At 40.5% G+C, this 14,099-nt stretch overlaps 1 protein-coding gene across 1 annotated transcript; it reads left to right on the plus strand.

The window, feature by feature from the left end:
- Positions 1-8,798: 8,798 nt before the first annotated feature.
- LOC126199391 (protein RFT1 homolog) lies at positions 8,799-12,722 on the plus strand. Its single transcript, XM_049936313.1, has one exon. The coding sequence runs from the start codon at positions 9,014-9,016 to the stop codon at positions 10,682-10,684; it is 1,671 nt and encodes a 556-aa protein (XP_049792270.1). The 5' UTR covers positions 8,799-9,013; the 3' UTR covers positions 10,685-12,722.
- The last annotated feature ends 1,377 nt before the right edge of the window (positions 12,723-14,099 follow it).

Raw genomic sequence — 14,099 nt, forward strand, 5'->3', positions numbered from 1 at the left:
GTCTGAGAAAATGGGTAGCAGGCTAACTAGTCTGTACTTGTCAGAGCACATTGGAGCTCCTTTCTTCCTTGAGTGGCACAATATAACTATTTTCATTACCTCTGGAAAGTTACCTTACTTCAGACATGAATCAACTAGGAGACAGAGCAGTTTCTTCATTCCATATGTTGCTATGTTCAGGATTTTATTTGAAAACCTATTGCGTCAGTGGAAATTTCATTATCTAATTTCTTTTTCGCTTGAACTATCTTTTGCTCTGTTGCCAGAGATGAATAACATGACTTAATGGTGGACTCTTCCTTATTTTTAAGCAGATGTAGGGCATGCACAGGATCACTTTTGTTATTCTGTGTAATTCTTTGGCGTATGTTTGTGAAGTATTTGTTTGAAGCATTGCTATCAATGGCAGGATTACTTTATTGGTTACTTTGAGCTGAAGGGTTTTGCTAATATTGTCTCATGATTTTCCTGTTTCTCTGTTAATTATCTTCCATGAACTCCTGACTTTGTTCAATGACTGCACACTGATGTTCCCACAAACCGATTTCTTTTGCATCTTTCAGTGTCTTACTGAAAATTTTCTAGTAAGGTTTATAATATTCATCAAAATGGTCCAGCCTTTGTCAGTCCTTGCTAATGCTATAAAACAGCTCCAGTTTTGTAAAGGCTGCAAGAAATCCTTCATAAACCATGGCAGATGGTCCGCCTTTCCTTTCACTTCCCTTGTTTAACTCGGTAGGTGTTCTTCTATTGCTTTTCCATAAACATTTAATCAAATGTTATACTTATCATTTATACTGTCAGAAAATCTAGTTTCCAGAAACTTCTTTGAACTCAAGTATTTATAAATACATGCAGGTATTTTCTCAACAAAGGAAAAACAATGATGAGAATAAAAATCAATATTTATATGCTGGGAACGCTCATACACTTTATCCTATGCCAGTAATTCTAGCAGATATATGAGATAGAATCAGATATAAACTTTTGTAATTGCACAAGTAAATAGCTACTTTGTTAAATCGTCTGTATCTCATCTCAGCAATTATATTTAAATAAATAATACAATTATGTTTTGGATATAAATATGATGGTTGTAGAATTTATCATTTGATGACGATACACAAGAGAAATGTAAATAAATAAAAGTTTTTAAATAAATGACTGACTTCATTGTCAAAATTATTTACACATAAAATATCTGGTGTTCTGTATTATCTTCATTAACGTTTCGGTAATCTGTAATGAATTTATCACCAACTCTCCCTTCTGAAAGTAAGTAAATTACACATTCTCTTAAAAATAAATGTTCATCTGGTTTTGATGATGCTTCCAGTAGGGTAGCAACCAGCTGTTCCCATTTAAAAAGCCTAGTCTTACCTGAAATATACAATGCACTACTCAAGGCATTTTTACAGAGAGACTGAAATGTGCTGTTATTAAACCCCTTTTTAAGGTAAGTGATAAGAGAGATGTCAATAACAACCAAGCTGTTTCACTGTGACATCATTTTCGGAAATGTTCGAGAACGTGATGTATTCTAGAATAGTATCTCTCCTTAGTAGCAATAATGCATACAGCAAATCACAGTTTATGCTTGATAAGAGTTGATCTACTAGAGAATGTCATTCACATGTTCACTCACCAAATTTTACAAGCATTAAAGAATAAAACAGTACCAGTTGATATTTTCTGCGACCTATCTAAGACATTTGGCTGTATGAATCACAGTATTCTCCCAGAGAAATTGAAGTTTTATGGGACTGATGGTATAGCGAAGCAGTGGATAACGTAATAACTAAACAAAGAATGCAGAAGGTTTTACTTAGTAATTCAACCAATTTAGTATGGGAAAATGCTTCAGATGTGGAAGAAATCATGTATGGGGCTCCCCAAGGCTCAATCTTAGATCCGCCATTGTGCCTCACATATGTAAAACATCTTCGGTCTAATATACAACAAGCAGAATAATTTTTTTTTGTAGATAATACTAGTACTGTAATCAAGCGAAGCATACATGCAGAAACAGAGAAAATGGTCAATAATCACTGACTGATCTGTGAATGGTCTCACACTCAGTTTTAAAAGTATGCAACATATTCAGATCTGCACATCTAGGAACACTACACCAGTGATAAGTGTAAAACATGGCAATAAAATAATAAATCGGGTGGGAACTTCAAAATCCTTAGCTATTCGCATTGATCCAAACTAAACTGGAAAAAGCACATTTTGGAACTCCTGAAACAGTTTAGTTCAAACACATTTGCACTTGGAATCATTGCAAAAATGGGAGGGAGGCAAATTAGTAAGTTGACGTATTTTGGATATTTTCTGGTGTGTTGGCAGAAGAGCCAACACCGTGTTGCTAGAGGAGGCCGAAATGCACGCATTTAAGCTCACTCAGACTGGCGTGAGGTCTGGAACAATTAAAGGAGTTGAGTCTAATAAGAAAAGAACGTAGTTGCTTGAATACTTAACTTTAATCCATAATTGGAGAACATCGCTCTTGTTGATACATGAATTATAATCTCAATATAAACTGGTAATGGTGCCTTGCTAGGTCGTAGCAAATGACGTAGCTGGAGGCTATTCTAAATATCGTCTCGCCAAATGAGAGCGTAGTTTGTCAGTATATCATCGCTAGCAAAGTCTGCTGTACAACTGGGGCAAGTGCTAGGAAGTCTCTCTAGACCTGCCGTGTTGTGGCGCTCGGTCTGCAATCACTGACAGTGGCGACACGCAGGTCCGACGTATACTAACGGACCGCGGCCGATTTAAAGGCTACCACCTAGCAAGTGTGGTATCTGGCGGTGACACCACATTCCTCCCCCGCAAATCGGCGTACGGTTGTGTTATAAGGCTTCCGCCCGCCGTGGGGAGGACCCCATGTTGACGTATGCGACGAGGTGGGGAGCCTAACAACAGGCGAGGCTGTGCCACCCACACCCTGCCATTCGGTCCGAGGGGAGCTAGGAAACGCCTGAGAACCTAGTCCAGGGTGCACGCCAACATGCGGTGTATGCGCCCGGAGAGAGACAGGAGGGGCCGAAGGGTCGACCTCCATCAGAACGGGGCACCCGACGGGCGAAGACGACATCTGGTCCGGAGCGGGCAAGAGGTCTATGTCGGAGGACAGCTGGCCACGGGAAGCGATCGGCGGCGCGTGACCCAGGGAGGCGCTTGGCGTCTGCAGCGAAGCGTCCACCGCAGGCGTCGCCGGCGGGAGAACAGGCGGCGGCGGCTGCGCGTCGTCATGGGGCAAAATGGAAGGCATCGTCGGTAACACCTGGGGATGAGGCGAGCCAGTAGATGGGTCCCAAGGGCGCTCACCGTACGGCTCCGTCGCTGAAAGCAGACGGGGAGCGGCAGAACCCGTGCGACGACAGAGGCGCAGCTGATTGAGATGCCGACGCACCTAACCAGAGGCCCCCAAAACCAGATACATAGCGCGGCCGAGGCAGCGAAGAATGCGCCCTGCGAGCCAGCGCCGTGAACCTCGATAGTTGCGATAGTATACAACGTCGCCTGGAGCAAAAGCAGGTGGCTGCCGCTGCACAGGAACCTGATGCGGCGGATGTAGCAAAGACTTCAAGGTTCGATGAGGACGACCGTGGAGCAACTCAGCCGGCGAGCGACCATCTCGGGGCTGAGAGCAATACGAGGACAAGAAGAGCAATAACGTGTCCTCCCGAGAATGCAACTCTTTCAACTTCAACATCTGTGACTTGAAAGTCCGAACCAATCGTTCAGCGGCACCGTTTGACTGAGGCGAAAACAGCGCGGACGTCAGATGTTGAATACCATTGGCCTTGCAGAATGACTGAAATTCTGCGGACATGAATTGTGGGCCATTGTCGGAAACAATAGTCTGTGGAAGACCTCCAATGCAAAAGATAGCGGATAACGCTTGGATGGTGGCAGATGACGTCGTGGAAGACATCCGGACAACAAAAGGAAAATTACTGAATGAATCTACCACAACCAACCATCGAGAATTCCAGAATGGACCAGCAAAATCGATGTGTAAGCGTTGCCAAGGGGAAGTGACCTTCGGCCATGCACAGAATTTCCGCGGTGATGCGGATTGTTGTTCGGCACACGCCATGCAAGAACAGAACATATTCGTAATCGCAGCATCGATTCCGAACCAAGTTCAGTGCTGACGAGCAAGTTGTTTCGTTCGCACTATACCCCAATGTCCTTGGTGGAGAAGCCGTAAGACAGAGGACTGTAACGAACGTGGGACCACGACCCTGGACTGATTATTATCAGAACGCAACAGCAAAACACCACGTCATACAAAAAGTCTCTCCTTGTGAGCAAAAAATCGGCGAACTAACGGATCCTCGATCCGTGACTTTGACAAGGGCCATTGCGTAGCAACAAAACGCAAAACGGTAGCAAGGACAGGGTCAGCAGCTGTGGCTCTAGCTACACGACGAAAATCAATCGGAAACGATTCGACCACGTCATCGGTTTCCGAATCAATGAACAGGCAAGCAAGTTCGGAGGAATCGAATGCTCTATCCTCAGCCACAGGCAAATGGGACAACGCATCAGCGTTTCCGTGCTTAGCAGTGGACCGATACAAGATATCGTAGCAGTACTGCGAGAGGAAAATTGACCAGCGAATAAATTTCTGCACTGTACGTGGAGGTATAGGCTTGTTCGGATGAAAAAGCGATGTCAAAGGTTTGTGGTCTGTGATGATGGTAAAGTGACGACCATACAAGAAATCATGAAACTTTGTAACACCAAATACGAGAGCCAAAGCTTCTTCTCAATCTGTGAATAATGTCGTTGCGCAGACGAAAGCAATTTTGACGCAAAGCCAATAGGGCGATCATGCGATCCATCTTTGTGCGCAAGCACAGCACAGATCCCGAAATCCGATGCATTTACCATCAACAAAAGGGGTTTCTGGGGATCGAATGGCGTAAGACAAGTATTAGAAAGCAACGCCGATTTCAACTGGCGAAAGGCGCGTTCGCATTCCGTCGTCCAGACGAACGGAACACCTTTACGGCGTAAGCGATGAAGCGGAACTGAAATGGAAGAGGCGTGGCGCACATATCTGCTGTAGTAATTGATTTTTCCCAGCACAGTCTGTAGCTGCTTCAAATTCTGCGGCGAAGGCAAGTCTTGTATGGCACGGAGGTGCGCGGGACTGGGATGTATGCCTTGGGCATTGATTACATGTCCCAGATAGGGTAAGTCACAAGCAAAAAACACAAATTTGTCCTTCCATAAGCGAAGACCATTTTGTCGGAAGATCTGAAATAATGTTTTGAGATGGGCTAAATGTTCTTCTTCCGTCTTTCCGGAGATCACAATATCGTCCAGATAGTTTGCTGCAGTAGGGACCGACGCACAAACAGTTTGCAGATATTGCTGAAACAATGCAGGGGCGGATGCACACCCGAATGGCAGTCGTTTGAATCGGTACAAACCAAGATGCGTGTTAACCACCAAAACGCGCTGAGATTCTTCGTCCTTCGGTATTTGCAAGTACGCATCTGCTAGGTCCAACTTCGAAAAATATTTACCCGGGCACAGTTTGTCAAAAAGATCCTCCGGGCGGGGTAAAGGAAAAGTTGCAATCACTAGTTGTGGATTCACCGTTGCCTTGAAGTCCACACAAAGTCTCAATTTTCCGGAAGGTTTTGGCAAAATTACTAAGGGTGATGCCCAGAGCGAAGCCTGCATACGTTAAATCACACCTTGTGATTCCAAATCTTGTAATGTTCTTGTGACCTCATCATGCAATGCGTGGGGAACATTGTGCGCTCTGAGAAATTTCGGTTGCGCGTTGACTTTCAGTTCCAAATGTGCTTTATAGTTCTTAGCGCAACCTAGGCCCGGTGCAAAAATGTCTGCAAATTCTTCACATAGACGAGAAACACTGTCTGAAGGCACAGTCTGGTTCACTGATAGGACCTGATTGACTATAGACAAGTTAAACAACTGAAATAAATCTAAACCAAACAAGTTCACAGCAGAAGAAGAACGGAGGACGTACAATGACACAAGTTTTGTTTGTCCCTTGTATGTTGCAAGAAGGCTGCACTGTCCTAACACAGGGATAGCTTGTCCTGAATAACTATTTAACTTAACATTTGCGGCTCGCAAGGGAGGTGTGCCCAGTTGTTTGTACGCGTCTTTATTGATCAATGAAACTGCAGCTCCGGTATCGAGCTGGAATGGTATCACGTGGCCATGAATGTCCAAGTCTACAAAAAGTTTATTGTCCTGCTGACGACAAGAGCGACTGTCTTGTGCAACGTGAACTGACACTGGTACAGAATCACTTGCGACTTGGCGTGATTTCCGTCGATGGCGACGCACACTAGTTGTGGGACAAACACAGTCACTGTTAGAGAGAGTGGCACTGGGTGGAGTGGAATTAACTACATAAATTTCCACGGGTGAAGGTTCACCAGCCTGAGTATTCTTGGTTCGATTCCGATTCCGGCGCGAATCAAAGGACCTGGAATGGTTGTGAGTGTCTGATCTGAGCTTTTTCTGGCAAACACTCTGAACATGTCCTTTTTTATTACAGAAAAAGCAAATAGCTTGGCGTGACGGGCAATTCTCACACGAATGTCTAGTAGCACACCGCGGGCATGACTTTAGCACTGCATTTGCTTGCTGGTGCGGCACACGTAGCGGAGAGCTTGGCGGCAGCTGCATGGACGGGCTGTTTACTGTTCCGTGCAGCGCGCCCGGCGGGCCAGTTAACGTGACACACAGCTGGTAAAGTTTCAAATGATTCCTGAGCAAAGTCAAGTGTGTCCTGCCGATCCAATATGTCCATCACTTGTTGTTCCCGTATACGAACATCAGAAACGTTCTGTGCAATTGCATCACGCACCATAGTATCTGAATAAGGGAGTCCACATTCACATTCAAAAGCACAATCCCTAGTAAGGCCTTGCAAAGTTGCAACCCACTCCCTATTAGTCAGACCTGCCGTACGTTTTGTACGAAAGAAAGTATACCTTTTTGCAACTACATTGACTGATTCTTTGAAATATGCATCTAATGCCGACAAAATTTCGTCGTAGGACAGAGTTGCTACGTCGCGTCGGGGAAACAATTTCACTATCACACGGTACGTGGCTACTCCGACGCAAGAAAGCAAAAAAGGCTGCCGCTCAATACCTTGAATTCTGTAGGCGGCGAGATGGAATCCAAATTGGCGTGACCACTCCGTCCAGCTTTCCAGTGCCGCATCAAAAGGACGAAAAGGTGGTGCAACTGCGTGTTGTGGCTGTGGTAGCGGTGGAGCGGCGGCCGCCGCATCGTTTTGCATCACACGTTGACCCTGGACGAGCTGTCCAAGTGCATCCAATAAGGCCTGCGTCTGCTGATTCTGCAAGCGATAAAATTCGGACAGTACATCTGGAGATTGTGGCGAAGCCATGACACAAGTAATTTAAGCAAGTGTAAAGAAGAAGACCGTTTTTACACTCGTCGCCATATGTTGGCAGAAGAGCCAACACCGTGTTGCTAGAGGAGGCCGAAATGCACGCGTTTAAGCTCACGCAGACTGGCGTGAGGTCTGGAACAATTAAAGGAGTTGAGTCTAATAAGAAAAGAACGTAGTTGCTTGAATACTTAACTTTAATCCATAATTGGAGAACATCGCTCTTGTTGATACATGAATTATAATCTCAATATAAACTGGTAATGGCGCCTTGCTAGGTCGTAGCAAATGACGTAGCTGAAGGCTATGCTAACTATCGCTGCGGCAAATGAGAGCGTAGTTTGTCAGTATATCATCGCTAGCAAAGTCTGCTGTACAACTGGGGCGAATGCTAGGAAGTCTCTCTAGACCTGCCGTGTGGTGGCACTCGGTCTGCAATCACTGACAGTGGCGACACGCGGGTCCGACGTATACTAACGGACCGCAGCCGATTTAAAGGCTACCACCTAGCAAGTGTGGTGTCTGGCGGTGACACCACATTTTCATCATTAATGTTATATAAAATAATGTTCTGAGATAATTGATCTTTGTGAATCATAGTCTTTGTTACTCAAAAACGAGCTATATATGGTGTACGCGCACGTTCATCTTGTATATATCTGTTTAAGGAGGTGCGCTTCTGGCTACTGGATCATAGACTGTGTTCTCTCATGAAATTTGTTGTAAATAGTCCACTGCAGTTTAAAAGGAACAATGATGAACATAGTTACAATACCAGAAGGAAGAATAACCAACATTACCCAGTGATATTAAATGTCTGACAGACAGTAAAATAAAATTTGAAAACTACCTGAATAAGTATAACCTTGATAGCTCCTTCCATTCATTAGAAGAGTTTCTGCTATTGTAATGTATAAAAAGTGGTGGATAGGAGTTAATAACTCACATCTGTATACTAAAAAAGCATTGTAAATGTTTAGCATGTAGCCATAATTAAAAATTAAATTACGACGTGAACGTAAAATAAGTCGTTCCACATCAATACGATATAGCGTGCAAAATTATCCAGGGTACCTGACTAACTAACCTTCTGAAAAAAAATCTGTGGAACGTCGACAGTATCCTTACAAACTACTTCAAATTGATCGTTTCTTCAACTGTGTACAGAAAATTCTGTTCTCAGGTTTCTGAAGGAAGTTTTGGGGACTTACATGTGCACATTCTCATTGTCTGTTGAAACAATTTTTGAGCTATGATTGGGCATTAAGAATTTTCATTACGTTTTATCTTTAGTTTATGATCCTTGGAACTAGCAGACAGCTATTCTGCTAGTGTTTTGTTTTCGGCTGCTGGAAATTTTTAATGGTTGTTTATGATGTAATTTTTGTTATTATTAAGTCCATGTTTCATAGTATTTTTTCTCCATGGCTAAATGTAGTGTTTTACATCATGTGTACCTTTTGACGTTTCGTGTCACTGGTGTTTATGAATCAATAATTAAAGATTATTTTGTGGTTGTGAAATGTAAACTTTGATCCGGTTCGTGTGTTGTCAAGAACATAAACGTGTTCGTATACGTAAGCAATGAAGAGGGATATTTTGAGTAATAGTATCAAGCATGCCTCATTTAATATAGTGTTTCAAATTTTTTTTCGTTGCATTACGTTTTTAATGAACGCATTTGTGATACGGTACATAAATCAAGATGTAATCGGTGTTACTAACGTGCGTTTGTTATTACTTGAGTCCACAATTCTTTTTATAAGTAGAGAAGCATTTCGCAGAGCCTGCCTAAGTAAATCACTACAGCATAATTGGCAACAAGTCACCAATCTCATATGGATTACTGTGCCACTAAGCATTTTTCTGAGTATAGTGCTTGGGTACTTGTGGCTTTACGTACTTAAACAACCTAGTCATGAAATCACACAGCATTATTCAGTTGGAGTGTACGCCATCTGCGCAAGTTGCGTTATTGAAATGTTCTGTGAACCACTGTACCTCACGGCCCAGGTTTTCTTATTTTTGAGGCTTAAAATAATTTTGGACACAATACATGTTGTAGTAAGGACAGTTACATTTACTTTACTTGTGATTTATATACACAATGGAGCTGTAATTGCTTTCTCTGTTGCACAGGTTTTGTCTGTGCTTGTGTATACTACTGGTTATTATGTATATTTTTGGCGTTACTTGAAGAGGCATGCTACTGTTAGAAAGAAAGGCCATGGTCGCCATGGAGATTCTACCCGTGAAAAGACTGAAGAAGGTGGAAAGGAAAAAGAAAGTTTTCCTATCCGGTCCATGGCTGACTTCTTTCCCAGGAAATGTGAGAATAATGCATTCATCAGTTACCAGATGACTGTTTTGACGTGGAGTTTTTTTAAACAAGGAATAATGAAGCAGATTTTAACAGAGGGTGAGAGATATATCATGACACTTTTCTCAGTTTTGTCATTTTATGAGCAAGGTGTTTATGATATAGTCAACAATCTGGGTTCTCTGGCAGCTCGTTTTATTTTTCGCCCAATTGAAGAAGCAGCATATTTTTATTTCTCACAAACTGTAGAAAGAGAAGTGCCTATGAAAGACCAAAAGAAAGAAGATGTAGATGAATCTGCAATGGTTCTGAAACAGTTATTGAGTGGTTTAATGTCATTAGGACTTGTTGTTGTAATATTTGGCCAATCATATTCAAAGTTGCTTCTGCTGCTGTATGGAGGTGAGAAACTTACAATGTACCCAGGTCCGTTATTAATGCAAACACATTGTGTATCAATACTGTTGCTTGCCATTAATGGTATTACAGAATGTTACGCAATGGCAACAATGACAGCAATACAGATTGACCGATACAATTATTTTATGATTCTTTTGTCATTTGCATTTCTACTCATTTCGTGGGGCTTAACTAAGTTGCTGGGTGGAGTTGGTTTCGTTCTTGCCAATTGCTGTAACATGACAGCACGAATTGTGCATAATAGTACATTCATCCGTAGACGTTTCAGTGGAACCTCATACAGTCCACTGAAAGGCCTAATGCCTGGTCTTCATTTTTCTGCAGCCTTGGTGGCTGCAGGTATGTTGGTAAAATTCTCAGAGGTTTACCTGTTTGACTCTTCTAAATTTATACATTTTATGATTGGTGTTATTAGCTTTCTGTTTATACTTTCAGTTTGGGCATATGAATCACGTGTTTTAGTTGTATCTGCTCTGAACAAACTGAAACATTTAATGAAGAAAAAGAAACGTTAAAGCAGATTAATATTAAAATTGTTGAATACTGTGAAGTGTATGTACATTTTATAAAAAGGTTCAAATGTAATGTTAAATTGTATCTCTAAGTTATAAAGTGGTGCATTTTTAAGCTTCTGTGTCAAATCTGCATTCTGAGATTGGCATCGATTATTGGAAGACATGTTTTATATACATTTTAAATATTGAATGTTGCTCTTAAATCTTATTTCGTATAATGATTGCTCTTTATTTTTAATCTACTGACTGTCAGTTGGTGGAAAAAAAAGCTTTCCTTTGCTCATTAGACTTTAAGGCTCTCTCATTTTGTATTTGGTGATGTGACTGCAGTGTTTATTCAGATTTGATGAATAACTTTTCGCACATACAATAGTACCAAATAGGAAGGTAGACTACTGATCACAAATTATGTGCAGTTCATGGCTCTGTCTTACGTGGTGTGCTACAGTAAGTGTTTCCAGTCTGAACATATCTATTAGCACAAAGAAATTTGTCACTGTGAATGCCACTAATGTAATGTCTTCGTCATTTTACCTCTGCCAAGTTTTGCTTTTTGAATATAGAAATCTACATCTATACTCTGCAAGTCACTGCAGTGTGTGACACAAGGTACTTTGTTTGCCATTATAATTTTGTCCTCTTCCTTGCCTTCTGTGAATGATGTGAGAGAAGACAGATCTTTGATAGATATCCATATTGGATTCTGCAGTCATGCTTGTTTTATGAGTTATGTGGAAGAGCAAGAAGTATGTCACTTTACTCTTTTCAGAAGATTGTGCTAGCAACCAGACATACCTTTATCAGTTTGTGAACTAACAGTTTCATCATGATTTGCAGATCTGGGGTAGGTTTACTACAATTCATTGCTGAATACTAATGTGAGCGAAGGTCCTTCTGTGACCAAATATAGCTGACTTTTTGATTCCAAATAGGAAAATGGAGTTGATTTTAAGATTGTGACTATACTTTTATGGTGTACTTTATTTGATACTGTATTTTTGAACCAGATGTCACATTTGGCAAGGTATATTATGGTATACAGTATTAGGAGTAAAAACTGTCATTTTTGTGAATATTGTGTGCTGAAATAAGATTATTACTTGTACTATTAGTGATTCAGTTGTGGCCATGTACCACCAGTATTACATCTTGTATCACTCAAGCTTAAGAATGTGAGGAGACAGAATGTACAACTGGCTGTATTGTGTTTAATGAGTTACATTCACTTGCTAATTTTCAACTCCTTGAACATTCCATTTTACAAACAACTGATGACATGTAGCTTCACAGCATGTATGTGTAATTCATATGTAATTGTTCATTGGTTTTCATGTGTAATGTGTATTTTAAGATAATATTAATGCATTTTTGAATGTGGCTGTTACTTAGTGACCACATGCTACAAATTATTAAACAGCCAACCTATTGAACATAAATGGTACCTTGATCTAGGTTTCGACACCTACTAGGGATGTCTTCATCAGATTGAGATGTTTTTAAATTGTTAAATTACATTGCTAAAAAGCAGTAGTCAGAATCTGGAACAGCTATTCTCAAGTCAAAAGTAAAATAAAACGTTCTAGCCTTTGTCACATGTGCCCAGCTGGGAGCAACATCAACATTGAGTCTGATGTTCCCAGCTGTGCACATGTGGCAAAGGCGAGAATGTTCTATTTTACTTTTGACTTGAGAATAGCTGTTGCAGATTCTGACTATTGCGTTTTGGTAATGTAATTTTATGATTTAGCAATATTTCATTCTAATGAAGACAATCCTTGTAGGTGCTGAAACCTAGGCCAATGTAGTTATCATTTATGTGCAATTGGTTGGCTGTTTAATCATATGTTGAAATAATATTAATGGTTTACCAAGAATCTTTCAGACAATTTGAAGTATAGTGTTTTTGCATGAACATTATTATTTGTGTATGTTGTATGTTGACGTATGAAATAACAAGGAAGTTGTAAACTGGTGAGAAACAAAAAATGATTTTGGATTTTTTGAAAGATAAATGAATTACAGTTCTTTGTTGTAAGCACTAGATGTCAAATTCTTTTTACGTTGCTTTCTAAATTATTTTGCCTGATTATTGATTGTAACATAAGACAATCCAGAATATGGAGACACATTTATTGAAAATATTTTTAATAATCATGTTATATCAATGTTCTATTGTATATTAATTGGACTGAGAATGAAATAGGGTTTTGTGATTTATTTCCCAGTCTTCACATTCTGTACAAAATACATGGTTGAAATATTGGAGAATATGTAAACGAAAAAGATATTAAAAAGCCATTAGACCTAGATAATTGATCCTTTGTGAATAAATTTAGGATTTATTATATCTATATTTATAAGTAAGTTAATGTGGATAAGGTAGACACGCACATTACATTAAAGTGACAAAAAATTGTCAAGGAAAGGAACATAGACACCAGTTTCAGCAACCTGGAAGTACCCTTTAACATATTGATAGCTTCCTTGTTTTACATTTATGATGGTCTTTAGCCTGAAAGTAACAGTGTATCATACATAGTATTAAAAATGCAGTAAAATTAGCTATATTAGTCATCTGTGAATGAAATAGCATGCACATCACTGTAATGGAATACATCAATCCATAATTGTAAACTTGTGTGTCATCTTTGAATTACAAACAGTTACTTGTAGGGCATAACAGAATAAGAGAGACTGTAGCAGAAAGAGAAGGCATCTTAAATGGACGGATATTGTGAAAAGAATCATGGGCAAAATGGATAAAATAACAGTGCTTGGATTTTACCACCATTGCCAGAATGCATCAATACTGGATATGCATTTGATATTTTGTTACTGCTTGGGGACTGTGGGTTGTTTAATGGGTGTATGATGTAGTTTGTAATATATAACAGTAAAAACTATGATGTCATCAGGTCTGGCTGTATCTTGTTGGTGAAGTTTACAGCCCGAGGGGGGGGGGGGGGTTCAAAGTTCAAGGAGTGCCAAAATTTGGGCAGAAACACAGTAAATTTCAGCAAATTGAGCTTTCATTCTTTTTATGTTGTTTTCCTCCTCACCAGCATAATCTATTAACATTACTCTTAAGCAACAACCATTTGCTGCTTCCTCAATAATGACTCATTCCAGTCAACAATGCCAGTAATCAGAGAATGATTTGCTGCCATGATAATACTAAAACTTCCATCCTGCCTCAAACTAGCAAGAATGCACTTGAAGCCAAAAAGCCCTTGATTTGATGTCTCCATAGTTGAATTGTTAGCATCACAGCCTTTGGTGTGGAAGGATCCAAGTTTGATTTCTGGTATCTTCTCAGATTTTTCTAAGTTAATATGGTCTGTAATAGGATGCACTCATCCGCGTGAGGCCAAATGAGCAGCAGTGGCACCATCAAGATTCATCTACTGGAAGGATT

Source organism: Schistocerca nitens, chromosome 1, assembly GCF_023898315.1.
Source record: "Schistocerca nitens isolate TAMUIC-IGC-003100 chromosome 1, iqSchNite1.1, whole genome shotgun sequence".
In the NCBI taxonomy this organism is placed as follows: Eukaryota; Metazoa; Arthropoda; class Insecta; order Orthoptera; family Acrididae; genus Schistocerca; species Schistocerca nitens.

Excerpts from the sequence above, each read along its gene's own strand:
- LOC126199391 (XM_049936313.1), top strand. The coding sequence starts at position 9,014 with ATGAAGAGGGATATTTTGAGTAATAGTATCAAGCATGCCTCATTTAAT.